The sequence below is a fragment of the Drosophila kikkawai genome, chromosome 2L (assembly GCF_030179895.1).
Source record: "Drosophila kikkawai strain 14028-0561.14 chromosome 2L, DkikHiC1v2, whole genome shotgun sequence".
Taxonomy (NCBI): Eukaryota; Metazoa; Arthropoda; class Insecta; order Diptera; family Drosophilidae; genus Drosophila; species Drosophila kikkawai.
Genome location: NC_091728.1, coordinates 428,480 through 452,863, shown reverse-complemented (window position 1 = coordinate 452,863; position 24,384 = coordinate 428,480). Strand labels below are relative to the sequence as shown.

Genomic DNA, 24,384 nt, shown 5'->3' with positions numbered 1-24,384 from the left:
TTTCAAATTTTTTAAGGGGTTACATTGTTAAAATTCTCAAAAATTCACAAAAATTTTCATTTCTTAAAATATTAAATTTAGTATGCAGATTTGTTAGCATAAGAAAAAAGATCACGTAACTGTTTGCCGACTCGAGATTAATGCATTTTTGGTTTAGTTATGGTAATTTTGGTGCCAAGGAGCCAATTGCTAACTCGAAGGGTAATTTCTTAATTTTTTGATTTCCCATCAATAAATATCGAATAAATTAATAAAGAAAAATATTGTGAACTATTAAGAAACCCAAGAAAAGCTCTTATGAAGTTTTTCTATAGGTATTATTGATTCCCATTTCGATAGAACTGCAATAGAAACATTGGCTTATCAAAGATAGCTTCATCTCTTCCTCTCTCTCTCTCTCAAACTCTTATAATTCCGCATATATTTAAACCAACAAATTAATCTACTTGGTCTTTTATATTGGTTTTCGTTACTTGTGATCTTAAATCCGGCTAAGGAATACAATTTAAACAGCAAACTACCTAGAATCTCTCTAGGAAAATAGAGTTTTTATATGGCAGACATTATATGTAGCTTATATACCCCTCTGACTTACGAATACCACGCAAAAACGCATGCAAAGTTGCTGCAAAGCGTAAACTAGAACAGGCAGCCAGCAACATTGACTCCGGCAACATAAGCAACATGCCATCCAGCAACATGTAGCCCAGCAACAATTGGCAGCCCAAGCAACATTTTAGCAACATTCAGCAACATTGAATGCTGCTAGCTTGTCGCGCATGTAGCAGCAGCAACATTTTCGACAGCAGCAACATCTACAGCTTGCTCGCCGCAACATCGTATAGTGACGCTAGTGCAGCGCAGCCAGCGTCGCACAGTGGACAATATGAGTTGTTTTGTAACTAAATAACAAGTAAGATCCTCAAGTAACTCAAATAATATATGTTGGATAATTGTGGCGTTAGATTATTTAGACTTTAAACCAAATACTTCTACCAGCGTGCTGAAAACAACATAATTTAAATTTATTCTTTAATTGTTGTTAGGTATAATTATTTCAATTATTTATTAATTGAATTTACGTTAGTCCCCTTAATCCAACCAATTATAAGATTATATAGATTATTGGATATTTTTATCGTACACAAACATACAGTTTGTTGCTTCAGCAACACCGTTTGTACTAGAGGCCCATAGTGCGCCGCCTGCATACATGTAAAAAACGCATACGCCGAGTGTTCGCATATGCCAGAGGGCCGAGGGGGGTGGTTCTGCCGCAGCCGACGTCGCCGCCAGCGCCGCTGCCATGCTCCATGGCCCGTTGGCAACTTTATAAACACGGAGCGGACTTCAGTCGTTTGGTAACTGTTGCATTCAACGCTTCGTTCGCTCCACTCCACGAGCCAGCTTGTTTTCTGTGTGTTGAGTTCGTGAATTCTCGAGTTCGTGCGTCGTTCGTTCGCCCGTCCGACGTCGTTCGTGTATCGCCCTCGTTCGTGTGTTGGTGCATGTGTGTGCGTCTAGTGTGTGGGTGCCGGTAGGCAGTGTGTTTGAGCTCCATATATTTCACGCAATCTTCGATTTTAGTTGGAAAGCATACAGCGATCGTATATATAGCTCGTAATCGAATAAGTAACCAAACAACAAAAAATATTTATATTAATAAAAATAATAAAAATAAACAAAATCCCAGTGAAAGTCACACACACGAAAACAACACACACACATAAAGTCTAAAGGCGGGCCGTAAAGTGCCGCTGGAAAAGTACTTCCACGTTTTATTTTATGCATGAAAAGCTAAAGCAAGTGCAACCGCAACAACACACAAATCTCACTCCTCACTCCATTCAAGTCCCACAAAAAATAAGTCCAAATACGGAAAAATAAACCCGGGATTACAGCACGCAAAAAAGAAAAACACAAAGTAAATAAAAGGAAGCCAAAGGAAGTCAACACAAAATCATGTCACGGATCGTTTTTATATTTCTCGCAGCCATCTTAACAGGTAAGAATAACACAACAAATAAACCAAGAAAACAACGGGGGACAAAAAATCCAGCTAAGAGAAAAAGTTAAGACCCAAAGACCCGCTCATGGGATGATATCACGCGCTCGTTTAAGACTCGCCTCGCATGTGTGAAAAAATTTAAGCTCGCACCTCACAAATATTTAAATCTACATATTTATGTATAAATAGAGAGATATAGAAAAGATGCTCCTAAAACGTGTTCTCACCTCTTGAGCTCAGAAATAATAATATCAAAAGTTGATTGATGGGACAAACACGACACATTTCTCCCGGGGGGCGGGTGAAAGTGTCCATCACAGTATCCATGAAATTGATAGTTGTTCTTGGCTTGGAGACGCTTGACCCCGTTTTTTCCAACCATAACTCCCATTGCGCATGCTCAGAGTGTGACCGAAGCTGCGTTTACAACCTGTGCCGCCGTCGCGCGCGTCAAGTGTGACCTTTCGCGTTGCGGGTACAGCTGCCTCAGCTGACATTTGCCATGCGCCGACACCGCACCGGCTTAAAAAGGTCAACAACCAGCATATAGCGGAGTAGTACCAACAGAGTTGGGCTTGTCCAAAGATCTTTAGCCTATAGGATGAATCACGGGAGGTAATTACTTGGATGGAGCAGCTGTTTAAATTGATATCTTTTACAAGGTTTTGTTTCCATAGTTGTGCGAGGTTTTTATGACTTTTAAACAGTTTCATTAATTTTTTATAGGGGGAATTAGTTTTATGGGTTTTTCCCTTTTTAATGAATTCAAGATCGTTGTGAAGGGGTTTTAAACGTGATAAAAACTTTATTTCATTTATATTATTCTTTGATGTCTGCAGTAATCTATAAAAAGTCAGTTTAACTTATCAAATATGATACGACTATCTGTCTATTGTGTCATCAATATATGAAGATAGGCTGATGAGGTACTATAATATTCCGATTAATATATGGACTGTCCCAGTTGTGAACCAGTTTGCTACAGTTCGTGAAATGTATTTATTTCTTAATTTCCCAGCCTAGAATTAGTCTCAACCCCTTTATATGTATTTAAACAAGAAAGGAAGCTAACTTCGGCACGCCGAAGTTTGTATACCCTTGCAGATTGGTTTTGATGTTTATATTATAGATTTAAATGCTGAAAACACACACAAAACAGAGTTTCATTACATTTTACCTATACTTATTATGTTTACATTTTGACAGTTACAGTTTTACATTCCCAGCTTTACATTTTCTCTACATTTACCGATCGTTTATATGGCAGCTATATGATATAGTTGTCCGATTTTCATAAAATTTATACCAAAATTCTAGAATAATAAAATAAGCTTATATCTAAAAGTAGATAAGAATATGTTGAAAAACAACGAAGTTATAATTTTTTTCCTATTCATTTGCCGATCGTTCCTATGGCAGCTATAAAATATAGTCGTCCGATTTTCATAAAATTTTTACCAAAATTCTGAAATAATATAAAATGGCTATGTCTCAAAAATGATTCATTGAAAAACAGCCAAGTTATAATTTTTTTTCTAAAAATTTATCGAACATTTGTATGGGAGCTATATGGTATAGTCGTCCGATCCGGCCCGTTCCGACATATATAGCAGTGAGAGTATATAGAAGACTATATGCAAAGTTTCATTCAGATAGCTTTAAAACTGAGGGACTAGTTTGCGTAGAAACGGACAGACGGACGGACGGACGGACAGACGGACGGACAGACGGACAGACGGACAGACGGACATGGCTAGATCGACTCGGCTGTTGATGCTGATCAAGAATATATATACTTTATAGGGTCGGAAACGTCTCCTTCACTGCGTTGCAAACTTCTGACTGAAATTATAATACCCTGCAAGGGTATAAAAACAATGCCGGATACTTGTGCTATCATGCATCCTTGAAATTAAGAGACAACATCAACATCCACTTGAGCATTACTTTCATCTCTGTATTTGCGACGAATGCGGATATAAATTCTATGCCTCATCATCCTGGGGCCCAAAAAACTCCGTCTATCTGTCTGTCTGTGTGCTGGGAGGGTCGCGGGTCCTATTTAATTAAAATCCCTCAATGTTCCACACACACATAGCCTCTGCTTATTATTTTGTACCCTCTTATTACGCCAGCCAGAAAAAGAGATAGGAAATGGAGCTGGAGCTGGTCCTGGAGCTGTAGAGCGAAACTGAGACAGATTTCTCATTAGCTGAAAAAGAAGATGCTGGTTTTATGCTAAAGCCTAACAACATTAACACAACACACGGCACATGGAGCCGAGTAGAGCAGAGCTGTTGCTTTTGCAGCTGTCTCATTACCGCCACAACCCCTCGGCAGAAGCACCCGCTCCAGCCCTTCGAACTCCCCCATGACGTGACTTTAAGACAGCGCAACATTTTATTCAACTCGCTAAGCCTGCTGCTGCCACTGCAACCTTTCAAAGGTTCACGAAAATGTAAATGCAAAAACTGCTCGAAAAAAATGGTTGGGGGAGGGATGAGTAAAGTCCTGCAGCAAACCAAAAAAAAAGAAGGAAAGCAAGCATCCCCACTGCCTCCTCTTCATCCCTTTTCTAGCAGGGCTTTGGCACTTCACACTGAATACTTTTACATTTTTATAGGACTGACGCATCGCAGACATCGCATCAGTTGCCGGCTGCCTGGCCTGGCCTGTTGTCTTGCAATTATAAATGTTTAATGCAGCTCCGGCCGTGGGCTCATGGAGCCTTTTTTCAGCTTTGTTACATAGCTAGCCGATCAATTGATACCCTAGAAAGTTGTCAGCATAAATACAGTCATTATAGTTTCATAACATATACTTGAAGAATCATTAAGCCAAACGTATAAATTTATAACTATTTATAACTATATTTAAGTATCTATCTATATTTAATTATCACAATCAGATAATATCTTGAATGTTTAAAGATTATCTCCATGCTGAAATACATAAAAATACCACAAAATATATACAATAATTTCTAAAATTTAATTAATTTAACAAACTTTTCCCCTCTAGTTTGACATAATTTGACATTATCTACTTAGCTCAACTATATATATAAGTACTTGTCCCATTAAAAATCCACACACAACATCTTTTTGCAAACTTTCCCTACCAAGTTTTATGGATAATATACCCCTTTGTGCGGGGGGGTCATAAAAAATAAAATAGAAGACATGTGCAGCATGTAAATAAGGCATTGCTTCCGAAAAACCCATTCACAGTAATTCAAATGGTCGAAAGGAACTCCATTCGTGACGTATTTAGTTATGACGAACAAAAACGGTTCAGCATTTATGCATTTTAATGGGCACCAATTGAGGCATGTTCCTGTACTACGAACTATATATACTAGGATATATAATACCAGCTGGTAACAAAAAGGACCAGGGCATTGAATTAAATACGTGCAATGTTTGCCCAGTTTGCCGGCTCTCTTGCTCCCTCGTCCTCGGACAGTGACTGGTGGCAAACTGTTACCACTGTGACTCCAACTGTGCATCTATGCTACGTACATATATATCTCTTTTTTGGACAATCCAATGCCACCCAAAAACCATACCCATGACATACATAATTTTCAACTCTTTTTCTACCTATGGTAATTGCAATGGGAATCGCAGAGAGATGGCTGGTAGGAAGGGCCAAGCTCCCCCTGCCTCTCATTCATATTCATAGCATCGTTTCATTTTGGCTTTTTGCTTGGGCTACCTGGTCCAGTCCAGTCCAGAGTCCAGTCCCAGCGCCGGACTGAACATTTTTGCAGTAACTGTGAAACGTTGCAAAAAGCGGACAACCAAAGCCAAAAGGACACAAAAGCTTTATCGCGCTGCGGGGCTATAGTTTTTTCGGTAGTGAATTCCCTTAATGAAAGGCGGGTGGGAGTTTTCCTCCGAAGGAGAGAAAGCCGAGGGCCGAGGCTCCTTTCAAATGCTACTATTTTGGCCACCTTTTAATTGTTTGCTTTTGGATAGTGCCGGGTCTCTAATCAATCTATTATTTATTGATTGCTTGGGAATTTCCAAAAGTTGCTACAGTTTTCTTGCAGCTTTCCAGCTTGCTACTTGGTTATTTTCGGTTACTTTTTAATTGGTACCTAAAGACTACTCGTTTTTTCTCTTTCAATTAAAAGTTTTTGGTATTTAAACCTCGCATCTAATATTAGTTTTTAACGCATTTAAAGCTCCTCAAATAACACATTTCCATTATAAATTTAAACCAAAACTTGGAGCTTAATTGGTCCGGTTCTCGATTTATCGTTTTCGACAATCAATTGATTTGTATTGGCCGAAAATTCGCGTGTATCGCTTTTCAATTAAATTTTCGCACATTCTCCACAATTCACACTATATTTTGGTGAACAAGCACTTTTATTTACGAATTGTGCAATTTTGGGCCGACACAGAGACAAATAGAAATGCACAATTTCATGACTAATTTGCTGAAAAATGACTGAACAATGTCAACAGCACAGCAACAACATTTGCATGCATCCTTTGTAGATATAAATTCGTGCATATAGCTGCACATATTCTATGAGAGAGTGTGCAGCGGCGCTGCACAGGAAGTTGGCAACGCTTTGGGCCATGTTGGAATTTTCGGGCCAAAACCAGATAGCAAGACATGGAGGGGGAGGCGGGGCGACAAGTGCGATATTGACAAAGCGTATGCCAGGCAAATTAAATATAATGGGGATCTACCCTACTTATTCTGCTCCCTTTGCTCTCGCCCCGACAAAACAGTTGAAAAGACAATAAGAGAAAGGAAAGCGGGAAAGCCGGCAAAAAGTTGCCTCAGCTTATGGAAAAGTTTCCCGTTTTCCTCTCGTTTTCCGCCGCTGTTTTTGGGGCTCTGAAAACTGCAAACAAGTGTGTGTATAGGGAAGTCTCCGGTCCCTCACAATGAGACAAACTTTTGATCGATTCCACTTCACTGAATTGTCTTTACGGGCACGTACTAACAACGTGGAAACGTGTCCAAAATTGTAAAAAAAATTCCTGAACTCTAGGTTCTCAAAAAAAACAAGGTTCGAGTTCCTCAAAAAGGCATTTTTGAAACCTAAAAGTTATGCTTCAGTAGTTCAGTGTGAGTCACAATAAATCACAATATTATTATATATATAAAGTAGTTTTATCTAGGAAAATAACTACTTCAAGGCTCTAAATGAAATGAAATTTTCTCTCACTTATCATTTATTGTTTCTATTAGTTTTAATCTTTCTGAGAAGATAAAAGTACAGCTGAATCAGTGTCTTAGGTGACTCCCCTTGAAATCTCTTTTGCCCTTAATTTTTGTGGTTATCATCACGTCCCATTGTGTTTCCCTTTCCTCGGTGACTTCCCCGTTTTCCCTTTTTTTCCAAAGCACACAAAAACTGCAGCTTGCACAACCCATTTTGTGATGTCGATTGTTATTTTTAGTCGAACGTACGCGCTCGCTCGAGTACTCGCTTGATGATAATTGCAATTATTGTTTTTCTTTATATTCAAACGAAAATTATTTATTTATTCTGAGCTGGATGTGGTGGTGGTGAATCATCTATAAGCTCCGTCGAGCTGTTACTCACCCATGCAGGTTGCGTACGGAGCAGCACAGTCGGTCGAGTCAAGTAATCGACTAATTTGACGTGAATAGAAATAAGCTCGCTTGATTGACTCAACTTTCCCATGTTCCCTCGCACGCTCTCTCCCTCGTTCCATATCTTCTATATCTCTTAGTCGGTCGGTGTTTGGATCGGATCGGATCGGGGCAATTGTGTCAGGTTTGTTTGGCCATTACACACATTTCCATTGCTTCTTTTTATTTGGCGCTCAATGCAGTTGGCTTTGATTTGGGTCATGATTTGGGCTCTTGATAAAATGCACACAAAGAAATGGGGCCTTACTTGGGAAGCTATAAAAATAATAATGAAATACGTGACTTTAAATTGTAAATAGATTTTAATAAGAAATAATTTTTCAATATTTTCAAATTAGGTTAATTCTAAAATGTATTTATCCATTTTGTGGGAATTTTAGTTTTTAATTTCATTCTTTCAGTGCATCACCTGCTCTCAAATCCACCTGCAATTCCAGTTGCATGGATATACATCCAGAAGTTGCTTTGGGTTTCTGGGTTCTGTGTTTTTGTTTTGGGTCGCACGGGGAAAATGCTGGCGATTAGATAAGCTTTATGTGGGTTGCTGGCCGTGTGGGCAGGTGAGGAGGCATGGGCTATAGAGTATAGTATACAAGGTGTCCCTTATCAGTCAACACGACATACACACACGAACGCTCTGATAATAGTTTCCTGAGTCTTATTGGGTCAGTTGGAGCGACGAGGGAAGTGGAGCCAATGTGTTACGAATGCAATTCGAATCGGACAGTTTTAAATGCTATTATGTAGTGGAAATATGCTGAGAAAATTTGCTAGCAATTTGTTTGGCAATAAATATTAAACAATTTCACAAGTTTCTCAGATTGTATATATTTCCATCTCTGTACTCACTTACCCCATTTGGATATTAGCTAATTGGAAATGTAAAATTATTTGCCACACACAATATGGACGGCATTATGATCTTGGGGCTTATGGCCATCATTCATAGCTGGGCACACCACACATGTATCCATACTTTTGGCCATAAATTCAATTAAAATTTCATCAATGTCGAAATTTCCGAACGCATATATACACTGAAATCTCATTCTATTCAGGCACGCCCTGGTCCTTGGTAATTTAATCAATATTTGCACATCGTTTTTCTATTCTATTATGATTCGCTTTCAAATGGCTTTCGATTGAAGGAAGAAAATGCCCTGTAATTGCAGCATTAAATCATAATCAGTGCGGGGGCGTGGCGGGGACTGGCCTAACTGGGAATATTTCCGCATTTTAATTAAATGTGTGCAGTTTTAATTAAATTTACATGACTGACTAAATTGAATGGTCGAACCAATGCATCAGCCTGACTGACTGGCTGACTGACTTATTGGCTCGGTTTTTGGGGCCTTGGGGCTGCCAGTTTCCGGTTATCGGCCATTTTTTTCGGGGTTCGAGGCTTCCTGCTGACCCCGAAAGTGCAAAATAATTGAAAATAATGTTGCGCCGGGCATTAAAATTATTAATTATATCAAATCATAATGCATTTGTGCACGAACGTAAATAAACATTGAGAAACAGATGGGGCGCGGGAAAAATTAATGACGGCAAAAAATGAGTGCCATAAATTAACCATACACTTAGGCTGAAAAAAACGGTTTAAATAACAAGTAACAAGCCATATTAAGACTGCTAAACAAATCAATCAAATGAAACAAGAGCTGCGACAGAAGTTTTTTCACCGAGATTATCATTGGAAATTCAACAAAAGAAAGCCGGGGAGAAGGAAATTATCGAAAAGATAATAATAATAAGCGGGAAAAAACGATTATAAAAATTAATGAAACAGATTGTGTGTTGTGAATGAAAACATGTCTTGCTGAATTAAATAATTGCAATTATTAAATATTCATAATCAGCTTTAATTGGTTGTGAATGCAGAGCTAAATATAGAGTGAAACGAGTCTTAAATACGATTTAAATGAGAGAAAATGCACGTACATGATTTTTTTAAAAAATGTATTGCATATTTAATAAATGTTTAATCAAAGCAGAAATGGATAAAGAGAAAATAAAGCATGAAAATTAATTTTGTTACCTACAATGATTAATTATTGAATAAGCATGAGTAAGCTGATGTCGGGAGTTGACTCACTGTGCAAATACTTAGTTTTCTTTTTGTGTAATTTGTAATTTTTATGACCCATAAATTAAATGCCTAAAAATATTAAAACCCTGTTGGTTATAATTAAATTTATGTAATTCATTATAATTCTCGCCAGAACAAACCCCCTCCATTGTTCTGACCCCAAAATGCTGACCAAGTCTAGACCTTAGCAACAAGTCCAAGCTCCAAAACTACTCCATCTTCTGCGGGTTCAGAGACTTGAATTCATACCATGTTTTTCTTGGTAGTAACTACGCCCTGGCTTCATCATCAGCTAGCTACCTGCGAACAAAAGCTTCGAACAAAACGAACAATCTTTGGTTATATATCTCTGAAATGCTAAAGTTTGTCCCCTCTCTCCCTCCCCGCAGCTGGATTTTTAATTTCGTATCTCACGGATACAACACAGAACCGGTTTCTGTGTGTTTTCAGTGCTTTTTTGTATTTGTATTTGACTTTTCGCTGTGTGTGTGTTGTTTCCAACTAGTTTCCATTTTAGTTCATTATTACTTGGCTGTTTTTATTTCCCAACATTTCTACAAGTATTTCTACGTTTTTCTTGTATTTTTTATTTTATTTTTTTTCCTGTCTGTTCTCTTTGAAGCGTAAAAAACCAAAGCACGCACACATGCGCAATGATTGCCAGTGTGTTAATATCTTTAACTGTTATTATTGTTGTTGACTTTTGTTGCCTTAGCTTGTTCTACATTATTGCCTTTTATTTGGTTCTGTTGTTGTAATTTTTTTTCCACTTTTTTTGTTTATTCAATGGGTGTTGGCGGCAGTCAAAGAGAGAGGGAGCGAGAGCCAGAAAAAAGAGAGGTAGCCAGTGTGTGTGTGTGTGTGTGTGTGTGAGAATTGTTAAAGTTAATTATTTTATATTTGTATTGCCTGCACGTTGTATTTGCTCAACTTTTTTCGTTCGCTTCTTGGCTGTTTGACTTTTTAAAAAAATACAAAACATAAAAGAAGTAACCAACGGAAAAGGTCTGTGTGAAAAGCGAGTTAACACCCCACACAGAGCCCCCCCTTGAGGGAGCCAGCAATTTGACAGTTTCAGGTTTCAGGTTTGACCCATTTAATTTTATTTTATTGCTTTTTTTTGGGTCCGACAGGGGCGTGGTTCCTGAACTCGGATCTTCAACAAGTCTGACTTGCTCAGCACTCAAAGAAACAAGGAGAGGAAGTGGGGAATAATACTAATTAATTAATGAAAAGGAAGCTAAAGATTATTCATGAATTAAATAGAGCTTTTATTGAGAGTCAAGTGATTGATTTGCCTGTTGTTGTGTTGTGTTAGAGGATTTTACACTCATTACTTGTAAGAAAAACCTACCTAAAGACAATTAAAAATGTTACTTTATTGTGTAATAACTAACTCCTTTTAAAAATCTCATTTCTCCTGGCTATTTATAATTATTTTACCTCCTAATTCACGTGTGTTTGCGCTTTTCTAAGCCATAACATACACATAATTAAAAGCCGTTTGTTGTCTTCCATATTTTTCTGCTGCTAATGATAATTCCGGGTGCGGACAGGCTTCACCATAAATGTCTAAATTTGTTTGGCTGGCAATTAAGGCGGTTAGAGACACTGCCAATTTGTGGAGTGGGAGGACTATTGTGTATATGGCGGATAGTGTAGATGAGATGCCATGCCAGGGGCTCGTTATACGTCCATTGTTGGGCTCAGCTCTCATTTCACATAGTAGTGGGCAGTGAGCAGTGAGCAGATAGGTTAAAGGGGTGGGCGGGGGTGTGGATTCTACACCTTGGCCACACACAAACAAGTGTTCCTGCGGCCAGGCAATCTCGGCTGCCATCTCCCTGAAAACTCTGTTTAATTTGATAAATGTCCGACTTTCGTGCAACAAAACAGTTGTCAGCTGGCAGGCTGGTTACAGTTACTGCTGATGCACTGCTAGAAAATTGTTCCAATTAAGTTTAATATTAAATAATTTAATATTTAATTAATAAAAATATAAATTATTTCTAAAAGTTGGTTCTACTAACAGAAAAAATAGCTTATGATGAGATCCTTCGATTCACCTGAATATTTTCCCTGTGTATAGCCACAGGATATCCCGAAACGCTACTGTCTTTACTAGGTGTGTGTGTGTGTGCCTCAATGAGTGGGGGTGTATGCCAGTCATTTACTCATTTATTGGCCAGACAATAGCCTCCACCGAACACAAAGATTGACAGACTGACTCGACCGAGATTAGGATTGATGTTAGCATATTAGCATGTCAATTTAAACGACTGGTTCGGTGCCTGTGGAAATTACAGCAGCTATGCTGTAGCCTGGCCAACTCCCTATTCGGTTTGATTGGATGGCCCGTAAAGGGTTTTCCTCTCTCGACTTTCGTTCACGTCTCTTTATTAAGTTTTCATTACGGCCTAATGGCGTGCGTGACAAGGCCTGGGCTTACAACATTGAAAGAAACACAAGAAAAAGTGAAAAGCTTTGGCCATAAAAGCGGCCGAAAAACACATAGAATTAAAATAAAAATTTAAATAAATTGCACAACTCACGCACTTCTACTGGGAATAACCCCGCTTCTCCACACTTTTTTGGCCATATTTTTTTAGGGTAATTACTTTCTAAGTGAGCGTGTGAGTGCGTGAGTCAGGCCAACAGACAGACAAGAAAGTTTTTCACTTTATGGCATTTAATTTATAAAAGTTGCGGAAAAGGGCTTGCCAAGAAGACGGGGGAACTATGACTATAAAAAAAAGAGTGAAATATGCAGTAGAGAAAGAGAGAGAGAGCACAAGTTTTTTTTTTCCTCTTAACCAGCTTTGGGCTTAGTCACGCCTGTTAACTTATCGCTCGGAATGAATATTTCCATTTATTCTGCACTCTTTTCTAGCCAAGTTAGATAGTGTGTGCGCGTAGTACTTGCGGTACTTATCAGTCAGCGACTTGGCTTTATATAAATACTATTTTTTATTTGCCACTTTTGGCCCCGGCAACCCGGACTAAATGAAAAACTTATTCTTGATAAACAAAAGTGGGGGGAATGGCTGGTAAAAAGTTCAAGTTTGTCGCCGTGGATTACAGGGGGAAACTCGGGAGGAAAAATAACTTGAAATGATGGATGAACACGGACTGGAGACTGGAGGGCGGGGTGAAATGTCTTGAGGGTTAAATAGTGCCAATTAAATATTAATGCCAAGCCAAAGGCCTGAAAAGACAGGTAAATAAACTTTGCCAAGGCATTCTCGCTTGGTTTTCCTGATAAGCAACTTGCGTTTGGGCGTTTCCTATGATAATAGACAATAAAGTTTATTTTGAGGCATTAAGTTACATTCTCTGATTAAATTCTTGAGCGTGACACAAGCCATGCATCATAACTATTTTATATATTAATTTTCTGGCAACTTTACCACTTGGGTTTCCAACTTCCAGTTCTCCCAATTTCATTTTCAACGCCCTTCAAAAACTGTAAACTTTCACCGCAGCACAGAATCGTGTTTGTAATATAAATTCCCATATAGAGCGAGCGAAATGTTCTCATATTTTATACGGACAAACATTTGACCCATTGCTTTCCATCTTTCTAATTTCCGCATTTAATTCAGTAATTAAAAGCGACGGCAGCTCACAGAAAAACCCTCCTGCACCCGAGAAGCAGAAACAACTTTCACCTTGCCAGCGCAGATAGCCAGTCGGTTGGCATTTACAGTGCCGACGAAAAGTTTTTAGCACCGATCACAACGCTTGGAGTGAGAAAAATGTGGAATTCAAGCCATAAGCAAACTTTTGCGTCCAAAAGCGAACTATTCAACAGTCGAAAAGTGCATTTCCCCCCACCGACTGGGAGTAATTAAAATGTTTACCAACTAAATAAATGCTGTGGTGAAACAATAAGTGGAGTGCCATACAAAAATTAAATAATTTAGCATATTGATTTTGAATTTCATTTGTTCTATTAACAGGCAATATTTGGTCAAATTTGATTGTTGTAATTATGACGGTAACACGATAAAATTATGATCATTACCACTCCCACTGCGAGCGCCCTCTTCATACATAAACATAAGTGAAAAATTATTATTTTCATAATCCAATTATGCAAATTATTTTATGCATCAACCCCTGTGTGCAAAATTATTCTAGCTTTACCTCTATAATGTGTGTGTTTTTGATTTGTCATTGTTTTGGTTAAATCACGGAAAATAATTCCGATTTTTCGCTTAATTTAAATGTCAGTAAAAGAGGAATTAATATCCCTTGTAAGCCTTCAAGCTAAAAACTTAATTTTAAATGCAATTATTTGTGTTTAATCATCACATATTTATACAAAATTGTTATGTTTGAGAATCGCTCGACTTGATTAAAGCCTGTCCGCAGATATTTCAAGGTCTGGCAGACAGCATTTAGAACAAGTTTTGCTGCCTCTCTGGAAATCTAGTTTGGCTTAACTTGCTCTGCAATCTGTGCACTCCACAAGTTGTTTTTTTGTTTTAGTTTTTGTTATTGCCCAGACAACGGATGCCTCGTAAATGGTTTACAACTTTGTCGCCAACTACGTAAAAGCCGGCTAAAGTGAAAGGGCAAACAGGAGGCGGTTGCTACCCGGCCAGTAGAACGTCATTAGGCGTCCAAATTCAATTTTCCTGCACTTAAGTGATTGCAGATGGCTTAGAACTTGGGGAAACAAAAACGAGGGCATTAGCAGCAGCAACTACTGCTGCCAAATCAAGGCCAGCCAGACAGAGAGTCGAACCTTTAAGCGGCAACGCCAGCAAAAATTGCACAAAAAATCGCTTATGGAACAACAGCAGCAGCAACATGGCTTGTTTAAGCAGCAGCCAAGCAGAGCAGCAACATGGCTACCGACAGCAGCACAAACAGCATCAGCAACATCGGCAACACGAGCAGCAATGCCAACAGCTGCAGTGGTAACAAAGCCATGCAGAGGGAGAAAAGGGTGGTAGTTATTGGTAAATTGATTTATTTGAGCACTACTTAGGCACTCACTGATTTAAGATTTCCAATCCTAAAACGACCCTCTTAAATCACACAAAATCCCTTAAAACCACTCCTCTTTATTACCCCAATTTTCGTAAGATTTTTTCTTGCCGTGTTACCATTGCCTGCAACTACTTCTACGCCATTCGAGCAACAAAACTCCGGCTCAAAAGCCATAGCCAGAGCAAATCGACCCAGTTTGAAGGGGCCCAGCCCAGCCCAGCCCAGCCCGAAGCCAACTACTACCAGTGCTCTGGCGGCAGTGGCAACTGTAGTTCGCTCTTGACTGGGTCAAGTAAAACCTTTTTGTCAGCGATAAACAGCGACTGCAACCAAGTCCAATTTAACGGTTGGCCATAAACTGAGCGACCGGCTTGACAGCAGCCCAACAAAAGCCACCAACAACTTGCGGACTAGAAGCACTTTAGTTCGGATTTCGGTTCTCAGTTCTCGGTTTCTGGTTTATTTTGGCCTACAATTTTCGTGGCGTTCTGTGGCGCCCATAAAAGCGAAAAAAATCATAAATAAATGCGGTCGTTACAGCTGGGCCCCTCAAAGGCAAAGAAACTCTTTTTGGGCTGCCACCAAATTAGCGGTTTTTGTTGTAATTATTATTGCCACAGTTTGCCGTTATGCAAAATGTAAAAATAAAGCTGAGCCAAAACAAAGAGGCGAATGGCAAATGACATAAGACCCTGCCTGTGCGACGTTCCTAAGTGAGAAATAATTGCGATTATTCTCCGAAACTGCTCGTAGTATTCGAGTATTTCCCTTTCATTTCGCTGACATTGAGCATTTTTATGAATGGCAACGGCGACTGACTGACTGACTGACTCACCCGCCTCAATTGCACTAATTGAAAATGATTCACGGGACTGTGAGTGTGAGCGTGAGTGGGGCTCGCTCTAATCAAACGGCCTGCTGGCCTCTATTTGGGTTTCGCCATTTTTCCCCACCGGCTGTGGGACTCGTTTTAGCCGAGATTGCAGGCCATGGAAACGTGTTCTTTGGGAGGGGCTTTCCTGGGGGTTTTCCAGAAAATTGAACGGTTGGTTCGCCCGGTCAAATGCCTGTGTGCGACGATGTATTTTCGCTCCAGTAAAATTTCTGTATTGCATTTTTGGGGAAATGTCTATAAATTGAACAGACGTCGTCGTTGTCGTCGGCTGCAAAATCAAATGAAATTTTGTTTGGCGCCAGAACGAGCAGCACAGGAAATGCAATGGATTTTGCTGACCAAACTGATAGATTAGTGACAGATATTCTGAGTGAATTTTCGGGTGCAAGGCAACAAATTTCCCAAACCGATTTTTCAACCTAAAAATTGAAAAGAACGTGTGTGTGCTGGCAGCTGAAGAATGTCAGTCTTTAAATTGGAAAACTTGATTCGGTGAGTTTTTTATGGTTTGTAGATTTGTAAATCTCTTTTTGGAAAGAAAACTTTTTGAATTCTATTTTAGGTATTCTATTTTAAATTAATTTTAGTTTTAGAAAAAAGTGAACCCAAATCCTTTCTTGTATAATTAGGAACTTTTAACAAAATTCCTCAACTAACTCTCAAAATATTCTCTCTTATTCCTTTCCAGGTAAGCTCCTATTCAATCTCAAGTGATCTCACGTAAGTCGATCCAAAATTTATGCATCTGAAGCGAAATATTCGGAATGCCCGGCACGCAGTCCCATAAACGTCACTTGTTGGCGTGGTGCTCTCTGGCTGCCGGAAAAACTATTAAAAAAGAATTATCACCTTCTCGAAAATGTCATCAGCTGGCTGGCGACAGACACGCCGAACCATGAAAATTATAGATAAAAGAAAAACAGAAGCCGGGAAGAGGGAAGGAAAAGAAAAGAAAGTTGCTGTCACAATTGGTAAACAGAAAACGGCCTCAAAAGCGGAAGCCAAATTGTAAACAAAAGCCGAGAAAACGTTTGCGCTTCTATGCGTATTTTTTCCTCGTCTTTGGCTTTTGTTTTTAGAAACTTTTAGTTTTCGTTTTTTTTTTTTAATATAATTTAGCGTTTAGTTATTTGTGCTGTTGACGGGCTCAAATGTTTCGGCCCGTTGACAGCTGCTGGAGAGGCACACCGCATTCCGCGTTCCACTCTTCGGAGTCGGGTTCAAGACGATTTTGTTTACGTTTTCCCGTAAGGAGAAGAAGTTCAACCCGAAGGTGTGAGAAATGTAAACAGACACACTCTCTTCCTCCTCCTCACTCCTCACGGAGTAATAGCAAATGCACACACACCCGCCCATAATTAAAGCAAAACAAAAGGCGTGTGGCCTGCACACACACTCACACACACAGGGCCACGAGAGGGCAGGTCATAAATATCTTCTTCGGAAAAGTCGGAAAATCTTTTTGTTCATTTTCATTAACAGGAAGGTTGTGGCAATTAACACGTCCCGCTGGGAGTTTTCAAGAACTTTCAATCCACACAAATCCACAAATAGCAAACGGAATTGGTAACAGTTAATGGTTGTTTAACTCTGAAATACACCAAGAAAAAATGTGTGGTCAACATTTTATATTGAAATTAGTTTTAAAATTTAGTTTTCAGACGAAATTTCATAGTTAATTGAAATAAACTCTAACTTTGTCTGTTTTTTAAATACCATTTTCTAAAAATCCTTAAAATTCTTAACTGGTTTACCAATTCTAAAAACAATTCGTGAATATTTGATTGGAAAAAAGGTTACAAATTGAGTTAAGATCACCGAAAGCCTAATAACTCTCTCCCAAATTGGATAATTTAATTTCTCTGTTACTTTTTTTTCACCCCATGATCATTTGCCACTCTTAACCATAATTTTCTGCCAGTGCACCCTTCAATTACTTGCAGCACGTGTTGTAACAAGTGCAGGCAAATTGCAATCCGATTACGATTACGAATCAACTGCAATCAAGTACAACAACTGCAAATGTCATTGGCCTCGCCTGAACTTCACTTCACTTCGCTTCGCTCGCGCTGTGAGTGTTACCTTTCCATTTTCCCCTTATATTTTCCTGCCCGCACTATTCCACCAAGAGTTTCCCCCGCCGGTGCGCTTTCATCAAATTGTTTTCCGGCTTTTGTTTTCATTCGCTCCCTTGGCTGCCAATTTTGTTGTATTTTTTTGTATATTCTCCACTGCTTTGCGGTTTTCATGATTTTTGGCTTGTGATATGGTTTAAGTACGTTTTGTTTGGGGGCGTGGCCAGGACGAAAAAAAAGGACTTTAAGGCAATTTTCTGCAATTTCATTCTGGCACAAATCGAAAGGTACAAATGCGATTTCAATTAAAGTTTTAACGTAACAAACTCGTGGAGTAAACTCTAATTGAATTTCAAACGTTGCCCCACAAAACAGTGGGTTTGGAAATCAGGTTCCTTTTTTTATGGGGAGGGGGCGTTTCATGACAAATCAATTGACTTGCAAACCGAAATGAAATCAAATGTTTTGCGGCTCAAAAACCAAAATCCGCAAATGTTTTCCAATGTTGTGTGCGCCTATGTTTTACTTTTTTTTTTGTTGGGTTTTTCATCTGTCGATCCGAATGCGACACAAAATGCAAACCAGGCGAAACAAATCCACAGAATATTCTCCAATCGAAGAGATTTAGAATATATACACCCATGCCCCATGGTTGCTTTCATTGGTGGTGGTGGGGGCGGTGTGGAACCACAATCTGTTGCACACATGATTTCATTTTTATTCCCCATTAAAAGCACATAAAAATCAAACACATACAACAATAGACGGAGGATAAATAGTGGAATTTCTAACTAAAATAATATTTATTTGCTGCGATATATTGTATAAATATCAGAGTAGCGAAATTGGTTCGGGAATTGTGGTGGCTCCGCTCCCTCCCTTTAATTTTTTATTGGGTTAGTGGTTAGACGAGGAGGCTTCGTAAGGGGTTTATTATTATTCAAATTGAATTTTGTCCTCGTGCGGGCCTTAAATTGAGTTTGAGCGCGGTTATGCCTGATGTCTGAGTGCAAATCGGTTTTAGTTATATTAAACAGTTAAATGAAGTTGTTTAATAGAATATACGAGAGTTTTATGGCTATTTTACATGAATTTAAACTTGTTCGAATGCTAGAAATTACTCTCCTCTCCCCATTTGTAATCGTTTGTCATGATTGATCCCAAACACTTTCCCCTGATAAACCCGGCACACACATTTCCCAGCTATTTATAGGAGAATCGGAAAGAATAATCGATGCATTTTGAGCAGGCTCCCCCTTTTTCCCTTTTCCGCATTCAAAACGATCTTGAGAGTGTAAACACTTGAGGCAGACAGACAGCTTCCAAGCTGCCTGCTCCCCATTCAGTGCCCTTTTGTGCTCATTATTCTTGATTATTTGTATTTTGATTGTTTTACTGATGCACCGCCTGCCCGCCCGTAAACCCTGTTTAATTTCAAGAAAAAATATTTATTGATTGCACACACACTCTCCCAGGAAATGGAGCATGGAGTATACACAAAGCTTCCAAGGGGAGGATGTGAGGCATTTTTGAAGAATGCCAATTGTGACGGGTATTGTGTGTGGGTGTGGGTGGGGTGTGGGTGGGGTGTGGAAAAGGGCATGGAATCGGGCTTGGTAAGGGGAGCCGAAAGAATTCAGGAGTGATGCCACTTGAGTGCCAGACAAGTGCCGAGCTTTGCATGCCAAGTGAGGGTTTTGCATCTGTCAGATGCGTGAATACAGTGGGAGCACTCATAACCTGAAACAGGAGAGTAACTGTAACAGTAACTGACAATTTCAGTTGATTTAAGAGAACGAATAGTGTATCTGGGGTATACGTTTTTTTTTATTAAATTACATCATATTATCTCTTAAAAAAAATATATATTCCATGAGTCCTGACTGTGTTCCATGGAAGTTATTGCTGCAAAAATTTATTACAGACTAATTAGTCATGCTGTAAAGTCTCAACTAGCTGCAGTCTCTTGAGCTCGTAAGTTTCTGTGCATTTTCCCTCGTTATTATTTTGTGTTTTGTTTTTTTAGAGGGCGTATGCATAAGTCCCTAAATAAAAAGGGGGACAATTGCGGAGGGTGTAACCAAACGTATCCACGCCCCAAAGAACAACCTCTTATCGCAGTGAACATCGCTGGAGTTCCGCTTGGCAGGCAGCCGGAATCGCTTCTCGGATGCAGTTCGACATTCACCAATCGATGTCGTTCGCTTTTGCTCCATTTCTCCATCTGTATCTGTAAATGTATCTGCATCTGTAGCTGTGGCTATAGCTGTATCTCTTCAGTCATTCCAGCATCAGTGGCATGTGTGGCACACACAAGTGCCCTGCCTTGCCTTTCTCTCAAGTGGTCTTGTTCTTTTTGTTTATGCCTCTCGCTGGCTGTCCCTTTTTCTGTGGCTTAGTTTTGCATTTCGCTTTGTTTATTCATCAATGACGAGTGACAAGAAACATGCAACACCACTGCCAACAATGAAACCTACAACAAATAGGGATAAACAATGGCTCCTGCCTGCCTCTCGTGCCTGCTCAATTTAATTTCCTTTAATTCCTACGGCATCTGCGGTCGTTGTCATTGTTTATTCGATTTATTCTTCTCCATTGGCTTTTTTCTATATTCGTTTTATGAAAATGTTTGGAAAATATTTCCGTTTTGATTTGACAAGGCGTTGATTGAAATGGGTTACAGCATTCATTAGCCTCCTCGATGGGAATTCGATTTTAAAGCAATTGATTTCTCTTTGCGGTTCAATCAACGAGAGATTTAAATGTGGGGAGGTGAAAGGCTTTTTAATGTTAAGTTGAGTGATTGCAGAAAAGAGAAAAGGGTATTGGGAAAATCTAGAAAGTCTCTAAAATGTATTGAGAATATTAAAAAGAATTAAAATGTTATTAGAACTCTTAAAATAAATAACTATATCGTTTATAGGAAAGAAAAACACCCAGAAAATCTCACAAAAAATATCCCAAAAAACCTGGAAATCAAAACATCAAAATAGGCTAATTAAGATGGATGATGTGTGGTTCCAGAAACCCACCGTTAGGATGCGTGGAAACATCTCCTCAATAGCAAATAACATGACAAAGCCTAATTTTGTCTGCCAGCTAGTTATGTGAAATTGAAGTCAATGCCCTAAAAAACAATCCAAAATTTTCGCCTTCTCATCTACACAAATATTAGAGGAAACACTTCTCAGACAGAATTTTCAGCTTGGCTTTCCCAGGCTCCCCCAACAACTTGATGTTTTCATTTTACCTTTTATTCTTGGTCAATGATTTAAATTTTCATGTAAATGTGCGAGTTCAAAGAAAAACAAAAGTTAATTGTTTAAAAAGAGCAAGGGGGAGGGGGAGGGAAGTGTACAAAAACCCATACAAATTTCTGCATAATAATTATGAGAAAACACAAGAAAAAAAGTCGAATTAATTACGAGGAATAAAAAAATAAACAAGAAAACGTGCGGGGAAAAAGGCACAAGCCGAGAAGAAAAGGTCTAAACTTACAATTATGAATGATTTCCGCTTAGTTTTTTTTGAGAGAAAGTTGGTCTGTGCTTTTTTAGGATCTTTAAAACAATTTCGGAGGTTCAACTTGTAGCTGCAAGTGACATTGATCACGTTGACAAGTTGTTTGGGGTCCAAGAAGGTCAATTATAAGCTCTCTCCCATGAACATTTTAATTGACGTAAATTAAACTGTTTGCCTTTTATTTGTTTCTGTCATCTTGGCAGTCTGCGTAGGTGTTTACTTCTCCCTGCCTCGAAATCGATTAAAGCCCGTGTTCAAGGTGGAACAGAAAATGCCGAGAGATCTCCACTCCACTTGACAATTTCCTGCAATTTTCTCAGTTGGTTTGTGTATCTTCTGCCTGAATGAAGTTTTGCACACAGCCAGAGAAAAAAATAAACAATAAACAAAAAAAAAAAAAAAAAAACTAAAAAACAATTAGGTTGTTGCGAAAAATCCATAGAGAACTCAGTTTTAGAGCGGGGTTCGGGGGAACATGTGCTGTTTGCTGTTTTGTTAAACTTTTTCTCTCGGTTCGCTCGGCTCGTTGTTCATGTTGCTTCGCTTTGCTTTTGCGCTGCTTTGTAATTGCAACATAATTTGCTATTACATGCTACTTTTTTCTCTTTTATTTTGTGTTTCTGCCTCAGTTTTGTGTTTTGTGGGTCTCTGGGTCTCGCAGCTGCTTCAAATGGTCACGGGGAATCGGGAGCAGGCAGCAGGGGAGGCACCGGGGCATAGAAGACAATTACCAGCAATTAGAAACGAATTGCTTAAAGAAGGAGGAAAAAAAAGTCCAAGAATATTCGCACAAGTGGGAAACAACAACAGGAAATGGAGTGAGCTCAGCAAAGCGAATTTTAAAGTTTAGTTAGAAAATAGAAAATAGAGAAGAAAAATCTACATCTAAGGTGAAATTTTTGAATTTAAAAGGTAGAGAAAATATTAATATATTCAACAAACTTTGGTTTCTGAAAAGTATAACATGGTTTGACGATTAACAAATAGATTTATGGATAAAAGAACGCATGCCAATATTTATTGTATTAATAAGACATACCTTACATCGCTGCAAAGTGTAATAGTGAGTTTATAATTTAAAAATATTTATTTTAAAGCTTGGGAATTCATTTAAACCCTACATTGGATAAATATTTCATGTTTCTTTTCGCAAGATGCATTATTATTGGAAATATTCTGTAAAATATCCCATACATCTCTCTTGCTCCGCCTGCCAGCTGCCAGATTATCCCCAATTAGTTCCAAATTTAGTGCTGGTCCTGGCAAAAAATCAACCTGCACTTGTATCTCTGACTCTCGGGAGGCCCAAAGGCAAGGCTGCGCAGATACGGATACGGATACTCCTACCGGCATATATAGATTCGTACGAGTACTGGAAAATACCAAAGAAAAAAGCCAGTTAAATGGCAATTCGTGTTTTGTGTTTTGCACAAGGCACACAGGGATACACAAATTGTAACAATAAATGCAACACGGTTCGCCACGGTTTTAGTAAACTATTTTTCGCTGCACACCAGACTGTGTGTAAGGGCTGCAAATTGCTGTTGTTGCGTATGAAAACGTAATTAACAACATTTTACCGTATATAGTGCATATATTTGTAACTTTTTTTAACTTTTCAATTCACTGGAGTGAGGGCAGGAAAACGAGGGAAACTGGGAAAAATGGCATAACTTATGGCCTCGTTTTCGCATTCGCTTTTTTCCGCCGTCGCTGCAACGACTGCTGCCCGTGACAATTAACTCACTTAAAATACTTTTGCCCTAGAGTCACATTTAATGATTAATATTTACCATTTTTTCAGTCACTTTTTGCCTTTGTGCTTTATGCGGCAGCAAAAACCAATTGCTTTGATTGCCAAAACAGGAATTAATAAAATTAATATGGAATGGCCCATCAAAGTCAATTGAGGCCCATCGTAAAAAAAGCGAAAACTATTTCCATGCCTCAATTGGTGGAGTTCATGCCCCCAGAAGCGACTGCCTCGAAAAGGGAACTTGCCACTTGAACTGAGAGTAGAATTTTAATGAATATGCCAGAGGGCACAAGCCGCAAGCCACAGAAATGAAATACTTTTCAAGTGACTCAGTTGGAGATTAAGCTGATTTTACTTATGTTGTCCGAAATGGGAAAACATTCAAAAAAAAGAGAAATAATTGTGTTCATTGGTAGATTTCATACGGACATTTGACCTTATAAATCTATTTGGAAAGGTCTTGAAATAACATATTACAGTGGTCACTAAAAAGGCTCTTACAATAGTGAATAAGTTGTATAGGTAATATTGGTTTTTAGTTTAGTTTTGGGTATTTTGATAAATAAAGAGGAAGTCATGGAGGAGTTAATGGAGGAGTTCACTTTTCATACCCTTGCAGACCATAATGCATTGAAGAAGTCATTTCCGACCCTACAAAGTGTATATATTCTTGATCAGCATCAACGGGCGAATCTTTGTAGCCATTTTGGAATTGAAAAAAATTTTGGTAAATTTTTCGAAATTTTTACATCGTTAAAATTCGCAAAAATCATCGACAAATTTAATTTTCCTTTCCTTTCCGAATTGAATTTGATGATTTTTTGACTGAGTTATGATTGATTCAAATTCGGGTTCCGATACAATAGTAACCTATAAGGGGTGTACAAACATTGGCTTGCCGAAGTTAGCTTATGTTTGTTTTAATTGATAAAAATTCATTCAAAAGTACTCATAAATTACCAATTTATGTAAAATATATTGGTTTCCATGGCCATAACTTTAAAGAGATAATACACTAGTTTCTTGGCCCTAGGTCCTTGCCACTTTCTTGGCTGCAGTTCCCCTTTTTAAGCCACGCGTCTTGCATTTTATATTATGGCCTGGTCTTGCCTGCCTGGATATAATTATGCCTATTTGCTATATGTGCGCCGCATTGCCATGCCAGCCGTTGCCCTTACATATATGTTAATGCGTATATATTTTTTTAATGCCACTTAAAATACAAATTGCCTAGATCTCCGTAGGCTGCAGGGCTTCAAAAACCCCCACGACCTAACTATATACATATATGCTATATGCGTAATTGTCTCAATTATTCACCAAAATGAGCCGCCATGCAAGCGGGTTGTGTGTGATTTCTGCAGAGTAACCACCACCGGGCGCCCAGCCACCCCC

At 38.8% G+C, this 24,384-nt stretch overlaps 1 protein-coding gene across 5 annotated transcripts in view; it reads left to right on the top strand.

The window, feature by feature from the left end:
- The first annotated feature begins 1,366 nt into the window (after positions 1-1,366).
- Fas3 (fasciclin 3) overlaps positions 1,367-24,384 on the top strand; it is an 80,343-nt gene continuing 57,325 nt past the window's right edge. For all 5 annotated transcript variants that reach the window (XM_017166246.3, XM_017166249.2, XM_017166247.3 and 2 more), the window contains exon 1: positions 1,367-2,005. In XM_017166246.3, coding sequence (XP_017021735.1) covers positions 1,963-2,005 — 43 coding nt within the window. In that variant the 5' untranslated portion in view covers positions 1,367-1,962. The remainder of the gene's footprint in view (positions 2,006-24,384) is intronic.